Here is a 20,177-nt window from a genome sequence, read left to right as displayed (position 1 = left end):
AAACAACCAAAATCAATCACAACGCGAAGAAAACACAGACAAGGTATTCATAACTTTTACAAATTAGCCTAAGTGTCATGCTCCATGCATTGTTCATTCATTGCTACTTTTATATAGCACTTATATAACCAAGCAACGAAAAGCACACATGCTTCCATACACCCTTATACTATAACGCTTATAATATAAAGATGATGCATGAATATGCTTACTGCATGTATAAATATAACTCTTATATTTCATGATGCATGCACATGCTCTCTTGTAATTTCATAATGCCATGTTATAACACTTATAATATATGATGCATGAATAACTACATAACTACATAACTTAATGTGGGTTTCAAATCTATATGTCTTCACATTTTGGCAAGCATACCTGATGCATTAGCCAAAAGGGTTGAAAACATGGTCATTGCAGTGAGATCATGGACTTGTTGCAAAAATTGTTTGAACGTAAGTTCTTACTTTTTGAGCAAAAAGGGATTGATGACAAAGAAATTAGTGGTGTCAATTCCCAAGATAATCTCAAGTCTTTCTTGAATGTCAAGGGACTAAAAGATAAAGCAATTATTGCCGACTCTGATGAAGTTCATCGGCGAGAATTGTTCTCTAAAATGAAACTTGGAGTTTATAATTTAGGTTCTGATACTGATCCCACTACTCTCCAGAAAAGGAAGAAATTCGAATAAGGTAAATGTGATTTATTTGTCTTGGAGACGTGCTTGGTAGAGAATGATGATTCTGCCTAACCACATATGTTCTTCCCATCAAGGATTTAGTTCCTAGAAAAAGTTGGAAGCTAGAGAGTTGACTCTTAGAGTTGGTACTGGTGAGGTCGTTTCAGCTGTTGCTGTAGACTAGGCAGGCTTAAGTTATTTTTGGACAAGAAATGGTATCTATTACTGGATAATGTTTATGTAGTTCCTCATATCAAAAGGAACTGAATTTCAGTTTCTTATTTGATTGAACAAAGTTATTCCATCTCCTTTTCTAAGAATAAATGTTTATTTTTAAGAATGGTATAGAGATTGGTTTTAGTTCAATGGAAAATAACTTGTATGTACTAAGGTCGTTAGTCATAAAAGCCATGCTTAATACTGAAATGTTCAAAACAACAACAACTATGAAAAGACTAAGAGTTTTTCCTAAAGAAAATGCCCATCTTTGATATCTAAGATTAGGTCACATCAATCTCAGTAGGACTGAGAAGTTGGTAAAATGTGAATTTCTAAATGAATTAGAAGAAAATTATTTGCCAGTATGTGAATCTTGCCTTGAAGGCAAAATAACCAAACGATCTTTCATGGAAAAGGTTATAGAGTCAAGGAAACCTTGGAGCTTATACATTCAGACCTCTGTAATCCGATGAGTGTAAGAGCATAAGGTGGGTATAAATATTTCATCTCTTTCATAAATGAATATTCTAGATATGGGTATCTATACCTAATGCAACATAAGTCTGACGTTCTTGAAAAGTTCAAGGAGTATAAGACTGAAGTTGAAAACTTGTTAGGTAAAAAGATAAAAACACTACGATCTGATCGAGGTGGAAAGTATATGGACTTAGAATTCCAAAACTATATGATAGAATATGGAATCACGTCCCAATTCTCAACCCCAAGTACACCTCAGTAGAATGGTGTATTAGAAAGGAGAAACAGAACCATGTTGGACATGGTTCGGTCTACGATGAGTTATGCTAATCTTCCAGACTCGTTTTGGGGATATGCAATAGAGATTACAGTTTACATTTTGAAGAATGTTCCCTCAAATAGTGTTTCTGAAATGCCTTTTGAGTCTTGGAGAGGTCATAAAGGTAGTTTATGCCACTTCAGGATTTGGGGATGTCTAGCCCACATGCTTGTGGCTAACTCTAAAAAGTTGGAACCTCGTTTGAAAGTTTGCCTATTTGTAGGTTACCCTAAAGAAATGAGGGGTGGATATTTCTATGATCCAAGTGAGAATAAAGTGTTTGTATCGACAAATGTTATCTTCTTGGAAAAAGATCACATAAGGAAAAAGATCACATAAGGGATCATAAGCACGAAGTAAGCTTGTTTGAAATGAGATTTCTAATGAGACTACTGAGAGTTCAACAAATGTTGAACAGGCTGATAGATCAACAAGAGTTGTTGAATTCAGTTCATCTAGTCAACCATCTCAAGAGTTGAGACTGCCTCGACGTAGTGGGAGGGTTGTGAATCCACCTGTATGCTACATGGGTTTAACTGAAGCCCAAAACATCATATCGGATGATGGAGGTGAGGATCTATCGTCTTATAAATAAACAATGGAAGATGTTGACAAAGATGAATGGATTAAAGCCATGAATCAAGAAATGGAGTCTATGTACTTCAATTCTGTCTGGGAGCTTGTGGATCAACCTGATGGGGTAAAACCTATAGGTTGCAAATGGATCTACAAAAGGAAAAGAGGTGTAGATGGAAAGGTACAGACCTTTAAGGCTAGACTTGTGGCAAAGTGTTATATCCAGGTTGAGGAGTGGACTATGAAGAAACTTTCGCACCTATTGTCATGTTAAAGTCTATCTGAATTCTCCTATCCATAGCCATAGTTTATGATTATGAGATATAGAAAATGGACGTTAAGACTGCCTTTTTGAATGGTAATCTTGAGGAGACCATCTACATGGCTCAACTAGAAGGATTCATTGAGCAAGATTAAGAGCAAAAGGTTTGCAAGCTTAATCAGTCCATTTATGGACTAAAATAGGCATCTAGGTCTTGGAATATAAGATTTGATAGTGCGATCAAATCGTATGGCTTTGATCAGAATGTTGATGAGCCTTGTGTTTACAAGAAAATCATCAACAGCTCAGTAGCTTTCTTTGTGTTGTATGTGGATGATATCCTACTCATTGGGAATGATGTAGGTTTTCTGATTGGCATTAAGAAATGGCTAGCTGCCCAATTCCAAATGAAATATTTGGGAGAGGTACAGTTTGTTCTAGAGACCTAAATCATTAGGGATTGTAAGAACAAAAAGTTAGGCTTTGTCTCAGGCATCGTACATTGACAAGATGTTGAGCAAGTACTCGATGCAGAATTCTAATAAGGGTTTATTACCTTTCATGCTTGGAATTGTTTTGTCTAAGGAATGGTGTCCTAAGACACCTCAAGAGGTCGAGGAAATGAGACTGATTCCCTACGCATCGACTGTTGGTAGCCTTATGTACGAAATGTTATGTACTAGACCTGACATTTTCTATGAAGTAGGGATTGTAAGTCAATATCAGTCCAATCCACGATTAGATTACTGGATGACGGTCAAAACAATCCTCAAGTATCTTGGAAGAACGAGGCACTGTATGCTTGTGTATGGAGATAAGGATTTGATCCTTACAGGATACACAGACTCTAACTTTCAGACTGATAGAGATTCTCGAAAATTGACATCAGGGTCAGTGTTCACTGTGAATGGAGGAGCTATAGTATGGCGAAGCATCAAGCAAGGACGCATCGCGGACTCCACTATGGAACCTGAATATGTAGTTGCTTGTGAAGCTGCTAAAGAAGTTGTTTGGCTTAGAAAGCTCCTTACTGATTTGGAAGTTGTTCCAAATATGTCTTTGCCGATCACACTCTATTGTGATAACAACGGGGCTATGACAAAATCTAAGGAACCTCAGAGTCACCGAAGAGGCAAGCACATAGAACAGAAATATCATTTGATCAGGGAGATAATGAATCGCGGTGATGTGATTGTCATGAAGATCGTGTCGGAGCACAACATTGCTAATTCGTTTACAAAGGCTCTCACGGCTAAAGTGTTCGAGGGTCATCTAGAGAGTCTAGGTCTATAAGATATGTGGCACCTTGTCTAGGGCAAGTGGGAGATGTTACTGGGGTATAGAGTATACCCTAATTTATTGTATTTTGTACTGGTATTGTACATTAGTCTCCCGAGGCTTTAGAACAAGTGGGAGATTATTGGGATTAGTGTCTTAAATCTCCTGGTAGTCTCGTAGTTTGTAACATTCTATAAACAAATTGTTATAATAAAATAAGTGTTAATGTATAAGCATTTACTTAATCCAATAAACTAAGATCTGTGGTTATTTTATGTAACTTAAGTATGTATGTGGAGACATACAAGTGGATCATGCCTTAAGTAATAACCTAAATGGTATGTAGTAGATGGATAAAGGTGGGATACTTTATCCTGGTGACACTATGGATACGACCCACTTTATAGATATTACAAGTGTTGTACAGTGCTACAAACAGTCTTATCTTGACCATTCATGTGGAGATATGCGAGCGAGGGTATCCTAGATAAAGAGTTTGTATAAGATCGGACAATGAAATGATTAGTCTCTTTATATAATGTTGTTGATAATTGAGACTTATATTTCAATAGAATAACCATAGGCAACATGACCTTAATCCTGAGTGAGTTGGGAACTCCTGCTCATGAGGGCGGTCCTTTGATTTGTATGGGTGAGAGTGGCCAAATTGCCAACTCAACAAGCCTACCATTTTAGGGATTCGTCTGATTGGGGAGCTGGGAACTTAGCTACACAAGACAGAATTCACTCTTTCCCGGATGTAGGGGTAAGTAGATAAATTGCTCCCTTAAGAGCTGATTTCGGGTCTTGAACATAGTGGCCACACCCTCTCTTGAGAAGAGAGAACTCAGTCATAGTAGGACTATGACTTATTGTTCATTAGAGGAATCAATGGTACTTAAGGAGTTAGATGTAACTATAGAGGCAAAATGGTAAATTGGACCAGCTGTACTTACGAGCGATTTGTGAAGGGTCATCGCATTGTTGATTGGTTATATGGACACAGAAATATATCTATAGTGCGAAGAGTGCATCTGTCAATCTTTAATGGAGTGACTGACAATTAACGGATGGTGGATATCGTGATTAAAGAGTTTAGTCAGTTATTCACGTACTGTTGGAGCCTTCAAGCTACAGGTCCATAAGGTCCCCTTAGTAACTCAATCGGTTCAAGTTGAGAATTAAATTTTGGGTTAATTTGAAGTGTTCAAATTAACAAGAGGAAATTTGATTATATATGATATAATTAAATTAATTCAACTATATGTTATATAATTGATATGATGTATTTGATATATTATTTGATTGGAGGAATTAATATAAATATGATTTATATTAAACACCATAAAATAGAAAAAGAATTATGGTTTATATGTTGCATATGATGCAATATTAAAACTATAGATTATAAATATAATATAATAAGTTAGTTATTATATTTATTTATAATATATTAATTATTTGATAATTAATAATTATTTTTCTTAATAACCGACTTTATTGGGAGGTTATTTGCGGTTTATGATAACTGTGAGATAAAAAAGAAAATGATTTTTCCAAATCAGATGATGATTCATTATTGTATCGTCTCATAAAAGAAAAACTATCGAGTAAAAGAGTTTTACTAAACTATAGTATCTCACAGCCTAAAGATCAAGTATCGAGTTTACTATGCGATAGTTACTCGTTACTACACGATTGAGTAGCAAGTCTATACGATAGGCTTCTTCTTCTACACGATCGAGTAGCTAGTCTATACGATAGACTTCATTCTTCTGTCGCATACTTGATCGTCTACTCGATCTTTTACCTCCTCTATTCCTCTATCCAAAGTCATATAGAGCCCACAACTCTTGGATTCTCACACCGAGAATACCAAGGTAACTTTTGTGGTGCTATTTTTGAGGTTCATTCAGTTGCTCATTGAGATCGAGTTTTGATCGTTGCGTTCGAGATCGTGCTATTGGACACATTGCTGAACGATCAATGAATACTTGAAGAAAGGGTTCTTCAAAGGTATTGCATACTCTATCCCTTGTTTGTTCTTAAAAGAATCATGTTGTAATTTACTCGTTGTGCATAATCTATTCTTCTAGACTGTAATTGTTTGTGTTATTTCTCAATGGAGTTTGAAACGATCTGCTTCCGCTCACTGGTTCTCTATTTAGAGTTCCTTCAGTAGGTGGTTATGGTTAGTGAAAGATTATGATTGTGAGATTTTGTACCACCCAGGAAAAGCAAATATAATGGCAGATGCCATAAGTAGGAAGGTAACCCATTCAGCAGCCCTGGTTACCAGACAGACTCATCTATGCAAAGACCTTAAATGGGCTGAGATTGCAGTAGTAGTGGGGGAAGTCACTGCATAATTGGTGTAGTTATCGGTACAATCAACCTTGAGGCAGAGAATTACTGATGCTCAACGGAGTGATGCTTACCTGGTTGAGAAAGTTTGCAAGGTGGAGTCAGGACTTTTTGTGCAATAAAATCCCTTTCCCTAATTTGGTTATAAGGATATATTTATATGGAGAAGGGTTAATCCCTTCTCCAATTATTTCCCTTAAAACCCTTAGTGCTAATTAATTAAATAACCCTTATTTAATTAATTAGGGTTATTTAATTAATTGACAGATTAATTAAATGTCCATATATTAAATCCTATTTAATATACATTTAATTAATTATCATAAATATCATATATTTATACTAACCTCTAATCTTCATTATTTATTAATCAATTAATTAATCATTAATTAATCAATTGAATAACTATATTAAATCATATTTAATATGGAGTTAATTAACATATAAATATCATATATCTATATGTATACATCTATTTATGAATCTAATATTTGATTCTTATTCAAATATATCTCTATCACCTAGTTTGGATTATAGATCATATCTATAATTAACCATTATATATTAATTTTATTAATATAAAATTTCCTCATTTGATTTGAACAATTTAAATCATTCCTCATTACTATCCTTTAGTGAGCTAACAAGGGACCTTATGGACCTACAAATTAGAAACTCCAATGATATGAGATTAATTGATTAAACTGCTTTAATCCAATTATTTATATTCATTAACTACCGATCATTCCACTAAAGACCGAGAGATGCACTCTTCGCACTATAGATACATTTCTGTATCCATAGATATAACCAATCAACAGAGCGATAACCCTTTGTTGGGTTGTATGTCCTAAAACTCGCAATTTGTAAAGTTAAACATATTCTATTATCAATAAAGATGTTATTCGACATTACTTTAATAAATTTGTTATTCAATCTATAAATTGCACTTATAAAGTCAATCTAATAAATTAAGATCCATGGCTATTATATGATACTTAAACTTTATGTGGAGACATAAAAGTGGATCAGGTTTGAGTAAATAATCAAAATGATTTATAATATATGAATAAGGTTGGGTGTCTTATTCTGATAACACTATTGTATGCGACTCACTATGTAGTTGTTACAATTTGTTGTATAGTGCTATAAATGAAGTGATCCTGATTCGTTTATGTATTGACATGAGGAGTGGAAGCATCCTATGCAATCAGTTTGTATAAGATCAGACCAAGAAATAAGTCACTCTTACTTTATAACATTGTTTACTGTTTAAGACTAACTATTTCGCTTAGATGACTTAGGTAACTTGATCTTAATCCTGAGCTAACTATGAACTCTTGTTTATTCGAGATTATCCTTAGATTTGTATAGATAAGGGTTGGCTCAACAGCAACAGCTCAATAAGTCTCCCATTTCAAGGGTAAGATCGAGTAGATACCCGATTTAGGGATAGGAGAAAAGTTGTTCTCTTAAGTATTGAATCCAGGTCTTGAACAAAGGGCCCCACCCTCTCATTGGCTCGAGAGAGATTCGGTTTAGTGATTGGATCACAAACCAATTGTTCATTAGAGGATCAGTGGAACTTAAGAAGCAAGATGTAATATTGGGGGTAAAACAGCATATTGACCCAGTCGTTATTACGAACAACATGTGTAGGGTCGACTTACTGATTATAGTTAAATCAAGTGAACATAAATATATCTATAGTGAGGAGAGTGCAACTATCGAGCTATAATGGTATGGCTTGAAAGTTAATGAATACTGATTAATTTGATCTAAAGTGTTTTGGCCAATTAATCTTAAATGGTTAGAGCTCATGATCTGTAGGTCCATAAGGTTCCTCTACTAGCTCGTAAAACATGAACACCTTAAATTAATAAATTGAGTGAATTTGGAATGATATCAATTTAAAGTGTTCAAACATAATTTCAAATGGAAACGTTCAAATTGAAATTAGGGTTTGAACTTGAATAAGCTCAAATTCAAATTAGGGTTTGTATAATTATATTTGATATAATTAAACGTTTAGTTTATAGAAATTAAACAGAATGGAAGAGTTTATAATATTTAAATATTGATTTAAATATTAATTACATGAATAGGATTCATGTTTAAAATTAGGTGTGTGATTAATTTAATAATTGATACTAAATTGTTATTTAATTAATTAAATATGTTTAATTAATTAAAAATCAAATTAATTTTCAATTTCAATCCAATTTGAGAAATTGAATTTTTATGTTTTAAATTTAATTAATTATAAATTAATTAAATTAAAATTTAGTTAATTTTAGAATTAATTAAAATTTGATTTTGAAAAACAAAAATTGGAAATTTATGGTTTAGTGGGATTTTCCCACAAAATCATCTTGGAAAAGTTGTTTTCTCTTATCACACCACATATCCACTTGAACAATCAACTTTTGTGTTGGAATTCAAATTGTCCATTAATGCTTGCACGAAGGAAGTTGATAAAAAGCTCTCCATTTTTTTGCTGAAGGGAGATTAAGGTTGCTGGAAATGGTTTCTGCTACAACTTTCATCTCCACCCGAAAACTCATCCAATTCTCTTCATAAATTCACTCCATTTTTTAGTTCCACTACTCAAATTCAAGGCCGAGAATAGTAGAGAAGATCTCTTGGTGGTTCACTGTTGAATTGGAGCTGAAATTACGTGAAGAGCAGCTTGGAATTGGGAGAATTCATCAATGGTATGTAGTTTAGAAACCTTCTTTTGAAGTTTCTATTTAAACATGCTTTTAGAACTCAAATTAAATGTAATTAGAGTGCTTATTGATTTTGTTTGCTTCTGTTGCATGATAGTATATCCTAACATCCTTCACAAATGCTCATAATTATAGCTGGGTCAAAATACCATTTTACCCTTGCAGTTACATCTAACTCCTTAAATACCATTGATTTCTGTAATGAACAAACAATTTATAGTCCAACTATAAACTAACACCTCTCGTGCCAGTGAGACATTGAGGCCTCATTGTTTAAGACCCAGAAGCAACTATTAAGGGAGCAATTTATCTACTTTCCTAAGGAATGGGATGGAGTGAATTCCATCTTGTGTAGTTGTATTCCCAACTCCCTAATTAGATAGATCTCCAAAATGATAGGCTTATAAGTTGGCTATCATAGCCACTCTCACCCATACAGATTAAAGAACTATGTCATAAACAAAAATTCACAACTCACTCAGGACTAAGGTCAAGTCTCCTATGGTTATCCTAGTGAAATATTAGTTTCTTCAAGTAATGGTGTTATAAAGAGAAACTAATTATTTCGTGGTTCGGTCTATGTATAAACTCTTTTATACAGGATACCCCAATTCACATGTCTTTACATGAACAATATGGTTCATATTGTTTGTAACACTTTACTTCTCATGTAACAATTACAAAGTGGTTCGTATCTACAGTGCAACCAGGATAAGGCACCTAACCTTCATCCATTTACTGCAGACCTTTTAGGTTATTACTTGAACATGAACCACCTGTATGTCAACCACATACTGGTCAAATGACATCATATAACCTTGGATCTTAATTTTATTAGATTGAATTAATGTTGTCTAAATGCCAAATAAAATGCCTCTAATTTTATTAGATAAATAATTTATGTTAACAAAACTATAAACTATGAGATACAATAGATTTAGAACATCAATCCCAACACAGATACGGGTCTTCTCTATCAGGGACGCTTATGCGTACCAGCAGACAGTGACCTTAAAAATGAGTTATTGCTAGAAGCTCATAATTCTCCATTTTTAATACATCCTGGTAGTACGAAGATGTATCAGGACCTGAAACGTTGTTACTAGTGGAATGACATGAAAAGGGAGATAGTGTAGTTCGTCAGAAAGTGCTTAATGTGTCAACAAGTGTAAGCCCCGAGGCAAAAGCCAATAGGCTTGTTATAACCCTTAAGCGTACTAGAATGGAAATGGGAGAATGTGTCTATGGACTTCATCATGGGTTGCTAATAAGTTGTAGAAATACAAGTTATTGTCTCTCGAAAGTTGGAACAATCAGGATTCTTAATGATAAAAACTTATTTATCTTAAAGGAAAACGCATGGAATTCTTCAAATACTGCTAGCCTTTACAAAAACATTCTTTTTTATAAAACTGTGCCACTAACGCATCTCATTGCAGGATTTCAATAAAGTTCACTAAGTATCGTAGGCTTAACTAACGCAAAGGCACGCGTCTAAAGGATTCCAACGCATAGAAGATATATTGGTTCATGTTGTTCCTGTCAAATCACCACTTGTAAGTATGGGTATCTGAATGTTGGTATCTGAAAAGCAACTGAAATGGCAGGCGGTTGACCAGGGCATGGAAATTAATGTTGTTATATCACACGTAGTATAAGGATAAAGGAGGGATACCTTATCTTGGTGACACTACCGATACAGCCCGCTTTGTAGAGGTTTACAAGTGTTGTGAACTACTACAGATGGTCTGATTCTGACCATTCATGTGGAGACAAGTGAGCGGGGATGTCCTATACAAAGAGTTGGTATAAGATTGGACCACGAGATGATTCGTCTTTTTATATAACGCCATTGATAATTGAGACTTACTCACTAAAACGACCATAGGTGATATGACCTTAATCTAGAGTGTTTTGGGAACTCCTGCCTATCAGACCGCTTACTCACTAAAACGGTCCTTTGATTAGTACAGGTAAGAGTGGCCAAATTGCCAACTCAACAAGCCTACCTTTTTGGGGATTTATCTGATTGGGGAGCTGGGAACTCAATTACACAATACGGAATTCACTTCTTCCTCGAAGCAGGGGTAAGTAGATAGAGACCTCCCTTAAGAACTGATTTCGAGTCTTGAACATAATGGTCACATCCTCTCTTTGCAAGAGAGGACCCAGTCATAGTAGAACTATAACTTATTATTCACTAGAGAAATCAGTGGTACTTAAGAAGTTAGATGTAACTATAGGGGAAAAACGATAAATTGGCCTAGTTGTACTTACGAGTGATCTGTGAAAGGTTATCACACTGTTGATTAGTTGATATGGACACAGAAATATATCTGTAGTGAGAAGAGTGCAGCTATCAGTCTTTAGTGGAGTGCACGACAGTTAACGGGTGGTGGATCTCGTGACTAAAGAGTTTAGTCAGTTATTCACGTACCGTTGGAGCTTCAAGCTACAGGTCCATAAGGTCCATTTGGTAGCTCAACGGATTCAAGTTCAGAATCACATTTTGGGGTTGATTTGAAGTGTTCAAATTAATAAGAGGAAATTCAGTTATATATGATATAATTAGTGTGATGTATGAGATACATCATGTGGAGGAATTAATGTAAATATGATTTACATTAAGTACCATAAAATAGAAAAAGAACTATGGTTTGTATGTTTCATGAGATGAAATATTAAAACTATAGGTTATAAATATAATATGGTAAGTTGGTTATCATTTTATTTATAATATATTAATTATATGATAATTAATTTCTTTTTCTCTAATAACCGATTGAGTGGAGGCTATTGGTGATTTTATGATAACCGTGAGATAAAAGAAAAATTGTTTTCCTAAAATTAGAGGTTGCTTCATTCAGAAAGTTCTCACGGGCAAGCTATCAAGTGAAAGAGTTTCACTAAGTGATAGCCGAGAGACTACACGATCAACTAAGTGATCGCTTAGAGTTGACTATACGATAGTCACTCAGCTGATCATAGCTACATGATTGAGTGGTATAGCCTATGCAATAGGCTGTCGTTTACTAAATGATCGAGCACATCGTCTATACGATAGGCAACATCTTATCTCTCACTTGCTCGATCGTCTACTCGATCGTAGTCCTCCAATCTCTTCCTCAAGCCAGAATCAGACAGAGCCCACAACTACTGGATTCTCACACCGAAAATACCAAGGTAACCATGAACACGAGGATTTCTATAAGAAGTGGAAGGATCTTTCCAAATTACAATCGTATATGAACTTTACAATTACAATTACAAATGAAAACATACGATTATGCTAAAATAGAAATTACATTATGCTTTATTATAGATCAAAGGAAAAATCAACAAACCTTTGTCGACTCATCTTCGAGTTCCTTGATTACGAACGCTCGATCACAGTAATACAGCAACACACGGATGTTCGTCCTACACGACCGCTACACTGCACAAAAATCGCACACTCGAACTAAGCGATCGCCAAGGTCACGAACACCCCGAACACCACGAATGACCTCCACAGAGCCTCGACTATGTCGAGTTGAGTATGACACCACCAAGAAGGCTACCTTGGTATTCTCGTGTGAGAATACAGAGGGTGGGCTTTGTGTGGACTTGGTTTGAGGCAGAAAATCGGAGGAATCACAACCTATCGTATAAGTTGATGCCCAATCGTTTAGGAAAAGCTATGCGATCGTCTAGCAAAAGCTATGCGATCTTTTAGCTCATCACTTAGCTGAGTGTCTATCGTGTAATAACACTCCATGATCGTTTAGCTAACTCTATGCTGTCGCTTAGTAAATCTAATTTATTTGACAACTATCCGTGAGTATTTTCCAAGAATGGAATTCTCAAAACAACATTTTCCTTTTTATTTTTCTAAAATTAGGAAAACATTTTTCCTTTTATCTCATAGTTACCATGAAACCACCAATAACCTCCCACTCAATTGGTTATTAGAGAAAAAAACAGATAATTATCCAATAATTAATATTATTATAAATATAAATGATAACCAACTTACCATAATATATTTATAACCTATAGTTTTAATATTTCATCTCATGAAACATATAAACCATAGCTCTTTTTTTATTCCATGGTACTTAATGTAAATCTTATTTACATTAATCCTCCACTTTATGTATCTCATACATCATACCGATCACATCATTTATAATCGAATTACCTCTTGTCAATTTGAACATTTCAAATGAACACTAAGAACTAATCCTCAAATTGAATTCATTGAGCTATCAAGGGGACCTTATGGACCTGTAGCTCGAAGCTCCAACGACACATGAAGAACTGACTAAACTCTTTAGTCACGGGATCCACCATCCATTAATTACCAGGCATTCCATTAAAGACCGACATCTGAACTCACCTTACCACAAATATATTATGTGTCCATCTTAACCAATCAGCAGTGTAACAACCCTTCACAGATCGCTCATAAGTATAGCTCGGCCAATAACCATTATGCCCCTATAGTTACATCTAATTCCTTAAATACCACTAAATCCTCTAATGAACATAAGTCATAGTCCTACATGACTGAGTTCTCTCTTCCAAAGAGAAGTTGTGACCACTATGTTCAAGCCTCAGAATCAGCCCTTAAGGGAGCAATCTCTCTACTTACTCCTGCTTCGAGGAAGGAGTGAATTCCATCTTGTGTAAGTGAGTTCCCAGCTCCCAGATCAGATAAGTCCCCAAAAAGGTAGAATTGGCAGTCTGGCCACTCTCACCCATAATAATCAAAGGACCGCTTTCAAAGGCATGAGTTTCCAAAACACTCAAGATTGAGGTCATGTCACCTATGGTCGTTTAGGTGAGATGTAAGTCTCCAGTATCAATGGCGTTATATACAGAGTCTAGTCATCTCGTGGTCTGATCTTATACAAACTTTTTGTATAAGACACCTCCACTCGCATATCTCCACATGAATGGTCAGGATCTACCATTTGTAGTAGTTTACAACACTTGCAAACCTCTACAGTGTTACCAGGATCAAGCATCCCACCTTAATCCTTATACTACAGACCTATCTAGGTTATCACTTAAGGCATGATCCACTTGTATATCACATATATATGTTTAAGTTTACATAAGATAACCATGGAGCTTTGTTTATTGGATATGAGTGAATGTCAGAATGAAACAACGAGACTCCGAGAGAATTAGGACACTAATCCCAACAATCTCTCACGTGTCCTAATGCCTCGAGAGACTAATGTACAATACAATATAAAACATGTACAATATACAATAAACTAGGGCATACCAGTATCATCTCCCACTTGCTCTAGACAAGATGTCGCATGTTCCGAAGACCCAGACTCTCCAGGTGACCCTCAAACACTTTAGCCGTGAGAGTCTTTATAAAGGGATCAGTAACGTTGTGCTCCGATGCGATCTTAGTGACTATCACATCACCACGATGCACAATCTCCCTGATCAAGTGGTATTTTTGCTCTATATGCTTACCCCGACGATGACTCCGAGGCTCTTTCAAATTTTCCATAGCCCTGCTGTTATCACAACACAGAGTGATCGACAAATCCATATTTGGAACAACTTCCAAAACGGAAAGGAATTTCCTCAGCCAAACAGCTTCCTTAGCTACTTCATAAGTAGCTACATATTTCGTTTCCATAGTGGAGTCTGCGATGCATCCTTGCTTGATGCTTGGCCACACTACAGCCCCTCCATTTCGAGTGAAAACTGGCCCCGATGTCGATTTACGAGAATCTCTATCGGTATGAAAGTCAAAGTTCGTGCATCTTGTAAGGATCAAATCCTTATCTCCATACATGAACTTGTAGTCCCTCGTTCTCCGAAGATACTTGAGGATAGTCTTGACTGCCGTCTAGTGATCAAATCCTAAACTGGACTGATACCAACTGAAAATCCCTACTGCATAGCAAATGTCGGGTCTGGTACACAACATTGCATACATTAAGCTTCCTACGACTGAAGCATAGGGAATCCATCTCATCTCATCAACCTCTTGAGGTGTCTTAGGACATTGATCCTTAGATAAAATGATTTCATGCCTGAAGGGTAACAAACCCATCTTGGAATCCTGCATCCTATACCTAATCAATATTTGATCGATGTACGATTCCTGAGACAGGGCTAACCGTTTGTTCTTACAATCCCGAATGATCTGGATCCCTAGAACATACTGTGCCTCACCCAAATTTTTCATTTGGAACTGGACAGCTAGCCATTTCTTAATGTCAGTCAGATACCTACATCATTCCCAATAAGTAGGATATCATCCACATACATTACCGTGAAAGCTACTGAGCTGTTGATGATTTTCTTGTATATACAAGGTTCATCAACATTCTAATTAAAGTCAAATGACTTGACCGCAGTGTCAAATCTGATGTTCCATGATCTAGATGCTTGTTTCAGCCCATAAATGGACCTATTAAGCTTGCAAACTTTTTGCTCTTGATTTGGAATTATGAACCTCTCTAGTTGAGTCATACAGATGGTCTCCTCAAGATTACCATTAAGAAAGGTAGTCTTGACGTCCATTTGCCATATTTCATAATCATAAAATGTGGCTATGGACAGGAGTATCCGAATAGACTTGAGTATGACAACAGGTGAGAAAGTTTCCTCATAGTCAACTCCCTCAATCTGAGTATAACCCTTTGCCACGAGTCGAACCTTAAAGGTTTGCACCTTTCCATCTACATCTCTCTTCCGCTTATAGGTCCACTTACACCCCATAGGTCTTAACCCATCAGGCGGATCAATAAGCTCCCAGACGTTATTGAAGTACATAGACTCCATTTCCTGGTTCATGGCTTTAACCGATTCATCTTTGTCAACATCCTCCATTGTTTTCTTAAAAGACAATAGATCCTCGACCCTATCATTCGAAATGACGTTTTGGGCTTCAGTAAAACCCATGTAGTGATCCAGTGGATTCATAATCCTTCTACTACGTCGAGGTAGTCTCAACTCTTGAGCTGGTTGACTAGATGTTTCGACCTCAACAACTTTTGTTGATCTGTCGGCCTGTTCAACAACTCTTGTTGAACCCTCAGCAGTCCCAATCTCACTAGAAATATTGGTTAATTGAGTAAGCTATCTTGAAAATTAATTGGCACAATTGAATTCTAAAAACTTAATGCGCGTACTTTCTATTCTATATGGTCGTTATCGAACCCAATAGAGGTAGAAACATGTAGGTTGATTAGGGTTAGGCCTATCCAACCTTAACTAGTGTTTAGGATGCTGTTTTGACTAGATAATTGCTAATTGTCCGCCTTTGTAGAGGCTAGCTTAATCGAATTAAGTAAGTAGTTGCGAGCATAATTCGATTGTGAATTTAATTTGTAGAATTCCATGATATGAATTGCATTGAACGTCTAACTTGAATTAGGAGCAAGATTATTCTATACTTGTTTACATTTATCCTTTGTTTCTTGATTTTAGGTATGTTTCTATTTTAAACAAAAACCCCTGTTTTATTGCTTTTATAGTCAAATTTAGCTTAAGAAAAGATTAAACAAGTCTTCTCTGTGAATCGACCCCGTGTTACCGCTTATGCTACATGTTAGAATAAGATGTAGGTTCGGTGAATTATAAACTTTGTTTGGTTCAGGTTAGGTAGAATTAACAACATCTATTTAGCTCTGACCAGGGCCTATCACGCGCCCTCGGTCCAATAGGCCTATGATGTTTGCCTTACTTGTTAACCTAATATGTGAAAGAAAAGGAAGAGACATTAGTCAAATTCAATTATATATTGTTATAACTCTCAAAAGGTAACTTAAATCTCACTCTCAAACTCTAATCTTTTACACCCTTTCACTCTCTAACTTTAACCATAAGAGTGTGTGGCATGTCAAACATTACATTGGTATGCAAGTTTACTCTTTTGTAAGCCATGCTATTCTCCATTTCATACAAATTCACTGTTAGTGTCATGTAAAGGTCAGATGCATTTTCTCTCATCCAGATTTTAACATTAACAATTTCTATTCAACAATAGACACAATTTGTTTTTTTTTTTTTTTTTCTAAAGCAAAATTTACTATTCTCTTATAGTATATCTTTAATTTTTTTGATCTACAAATTTTTCTCCTTAAAATGTTCATTCGTGAAATATTCATCTCTATTGTTTTTATGGTTAAACTACAAGTCTAGTTACTTAACTTTCGAATTTGTATCTATTTAGTCCCTAAAATATATTTAATAAGTCTTTGACTTGTAATTTTGTATCTAATAATATGTAATCTAGAAGGTCATTAACCTAACTTTAAATCAAATAGATTAGTTAATTTTTAAAAATTTTAAATCTATTGAAGACATATTTGATACAAAATTAAAAAGGACATATTACACATTTTAAAAAAAATTCAAAGACTTATTATGCAAAATTGAACATGTAAGGAACTGTTTGACATTTTTTACCCAAACTAAAAAGTCAACTATTAGACTAACTTAACTCACTTTTATTTGATTTTTTGTCTTAATTAAGCTTAACAATCCTACTTTACATATAAGGTTGTTCTTATTTGTTATCCACTTTCTACTGTTATTTTTAAAAATCAAGTCAAGATTTAAAAGTTATGATCTTGTTTTTATAACCATTTGCCTTTGGTTTTTTTTATTTTAAAAATTATATTTACTTTTTCAAAATTTTCTTTTTTAAGTAAACCTTTGATTTCATTGCCAAATTTTAAAAAGAAAGATTTTTTCTTAAGAAATATTTTTTTAGTTTTCAAAATTTTATTGATTTTGAAAAATGTATACATAGAAAATAATCAATAAGTAGAAAGTAAAATTTTCAAAAGCAAAATACTTGTCAAGTTCTAATTTCTAATAAATTATTAACAAATTTGAAAATCTTAAAAAATAATTTGTATATATATATATGAATTTTATATTTAATGTAATTTTAAAGCTTTTAATTTTGTATATAGCATATCAACCAATTTCAAAAAGTACAAAAATTCATATACTAAATTAATAATTGTGAAAGTTTATATTGATAATTTAACTTACTTTATTTAACCTTTAAAATAATCTAGAAAAATTTTTACAAATAAAAAAAATGTCAAATTATTTATAAAAATAGTAAAAAAAAATCACTAATAGATTTCTATTAGCATCGCTAACAGACAATATTATCAGTTCTATAAAAGAAATTAAAATTTTAATATTCATTATTAATCTATTTTTAAAAATTCCCATTAAATCTTATATATATATATATATAACACTCTTTTTCTGTATTTGAATCAGATTAGAGAAGCTTACAGGAGAACGAGTGGCTCAAGTTTTATGCCCTTCGCAGGTTTGGTTTCTTGATTTGAATCTCAATTTATAATTTATATACGTTTGTGTACTCCTTTCGGTTAAAATCGCCCTGATTCTTCGAATTTGGATACGAAAACCCTACATTCTGATTGAAATAGCATAACCTTCTAATGGGGATTGCCAATATATTAGTTTGAATCGAAACCTTAAACATCCGCATCCGTTCTCTTCTCCCTGACATTAAATCGACGCATTGGTTATGATTTTTGAGAATGATTTTGGGTTTTCTGTGAACTATACTTGTTGCAGGCTGCTGGGGATTTCATAACTGAATATGCATCCTCCTCTAACTTTGCATAAGCACCCGATGTGTGCTGAAGTGAGTTCCGAAACTATACCTTCTTGTATATATATATATATATATATATAGTTGAATTCCTTTAGATGATTGACTTGATCTTCATTTCATTTTTTATCCTTTCGTTTATGAATCAATTCTGTTGTTGTCTTGCAAGAAAGTGGGGGGGAAAATCATATGTTGAAGCCCAGTTTACCTCTTTTAATGTAAACTCTATTCAATCAAGCGCAGAACTATTGACAATCTAATTCAGTTTTATACTGATGGAAATCAAATGATGAGTTGTGGAGCTATAATTAGTGCATGCTTCGAAGTGATCACTTTTTTCATGTTTAAAATTACTTTAAAACTCGTTTTTAATCATGCAAAATCAATTTAGTGGTTAATTTTACACTTTGGAAATGCAATTTTCATATCATCAAAATTGATTTTGAATTATTAAAAACATATTTTGGAGTGATTTTTAACAATTTCAGAATTACTCAAAAACATGTCTTTAGTTGAACTGTGATGGTAGAACATTGCAGTGAACTACTGCTATGAAATTGCTGTTGGAGCTAAATTTTATCCACCAACTAGCATGTGAGAAGCATATGGCTTTCTTTCCACTCAAAGTGAAGAGAATCTCTATAGATTTCCTTGGTATTCATCTGTGAAATAAGTTCAAATTTAATAGTGGCCACTCATTTGAGTTTGATCTTAACAACCAAATGTTCTAGAGTTAGGTTGTAAGCTAGCCTAAACACTTGCATATTAGGAAAAGTAAAGGTAAGAGAATCTATTCGTAGTCTACTAAAGCCCAAACTCCCCTGTTATTATGCAGTTTTCTCATTGGAAACCATTTTCTAAAAGCTATTATTTTCGTTCCTCTTCTCTTTCATCACTTGCAGATTATTGAGGAGTTTCAGAAGTGTCATCTAGACCATCCTGTTGCAAAATTTTTCGGTGAATGCACAGATCTCAAAATCAAGCTCGATCGGTGTTTCAGGCAGGAAGTGAGTTGTGTGCTTCCACATTCATGTTCAACTTGACCTGCTCCATTTTTTTTCATCTCAAATGGCACTTTCTTTTCTTTGTTTATAGAAAGCTCTCAAACGAAAGGCAAACTTTGAACAGAGTAAAAAAATGAAGGAAAGGCTCGACGCTTTAAGAAAGGAAAACGCTTCGTGAAGTAGCTAGGGAGGGTATGGCTTTCATGGAAAATGTTTCAAGAGGAAGCATTTAACTAATCAAACGACCAAGATTGGGAAGACATGTAAATTCGTTACAGCTATCAAGAAATTTGTTGCCAGTTTCAATGGTTGGAAACTTCACTCTGGACTGTGGAAGAGATAGAAATTGTAGTGTGAACACCATACTTGTAGATTGTGAAGATGATGATGTTGAGCAATACTGCAGTTTGGGTTCGGAAATTCGATATTTATGAGGCTGTTTAGATGGGAATATGCTTTGGATGTTTGAAAACTGGTCATAGACTCATAATATTAATCATGTTTAGTTGACATAATTGATGATTTACAGCAATAATTGTGATGAGCCAATGAGAAATATTTTCCCCCTTTTCGCATACTGACCTTTGCATAATGCACTGTCGTTTCTTTCTGGGAGTGTTACAATTGCTTATGACCATTCAG

At 34.6% G+C, this 20,177-nt stretch overlaps 1 protein-coding gene across 1 annotated transcript; it reads left to right on the top strand.

The window, feature by feature from the left end:
- Positions 1 to 18,136: 18,136 nt before the first annotated feature.
- LOC120091287 (Cytochrome c oxidase biogenesis protein Cmc1-like protein) lies at positions 18,137 to 20,110 on the top strand. Its single transcript, XM_039049255.1, has 4 exons — positions 18,137 to 18,222; positions 18,495 to 18,564; positions 19,434 to 19,538; positions 19,627 to 20,110. The coding sequence occupies exons 2-4, from the start codon at positions 18,520 to 18,522 to the stop codon at positions 19,711 to 19,713; spliced, it is 237 nt and encodes a 78-aa protein (XP_038905183.1). The 5' UTR covers positions 18,137 to 18,222; positions 18,495 to 18,519; the 3' UTR covers positions 19,714 to 20,110.
- Positions 20,111 to 20,177: the final 67 nt, after the last annotated feature.

Source organism: Benincasa hispida, chromosome 11 (assembly GCF_027475165.1).
Source record: "Benincasa hispida cultivar pf3 chromosome 11, pf3_genome.v1.1, whole genome shotgun sequence".
NCBI classification, from domain to species: domain Eukaryota; kingdom Viridiplantae; phylum Streptophyta; class Magnoliopsida; order Cucurbitales; family Cucurbitaceae; genus Benincasa; species Benincasa hispida.
The sequence above is the reverse complement of the archived record's forward strand: the minus strand, read 5'-3'. Positions and strand labels throughout refer to the sequence as shown.

Bases quoted from the DNA above. Each gene is read 5' to 3' on its own strand.
- LOC120091287 (XM_039049255.1), top strand. From the start codon at position 18,520: ATGCATCCTCCTCTAACTTTGCATAAGCACCCGATGTGTGCTGAA. The intron at 18,565-19,433 runs GTGAGTTCCGAA...CATCACTTGCAG, and splicing joins AGCACCCGATGTGTGCTGAA to ATTATTGAGGAGTTTCAGAA. The intron at 19,539-19,626 runs GTGAGTTGTGTG...CTTTGTTTATAG, and splicing joins ATCGGTGTTTCAGGCAGGAA to AAAGCTCTCAAACGAAAGGC.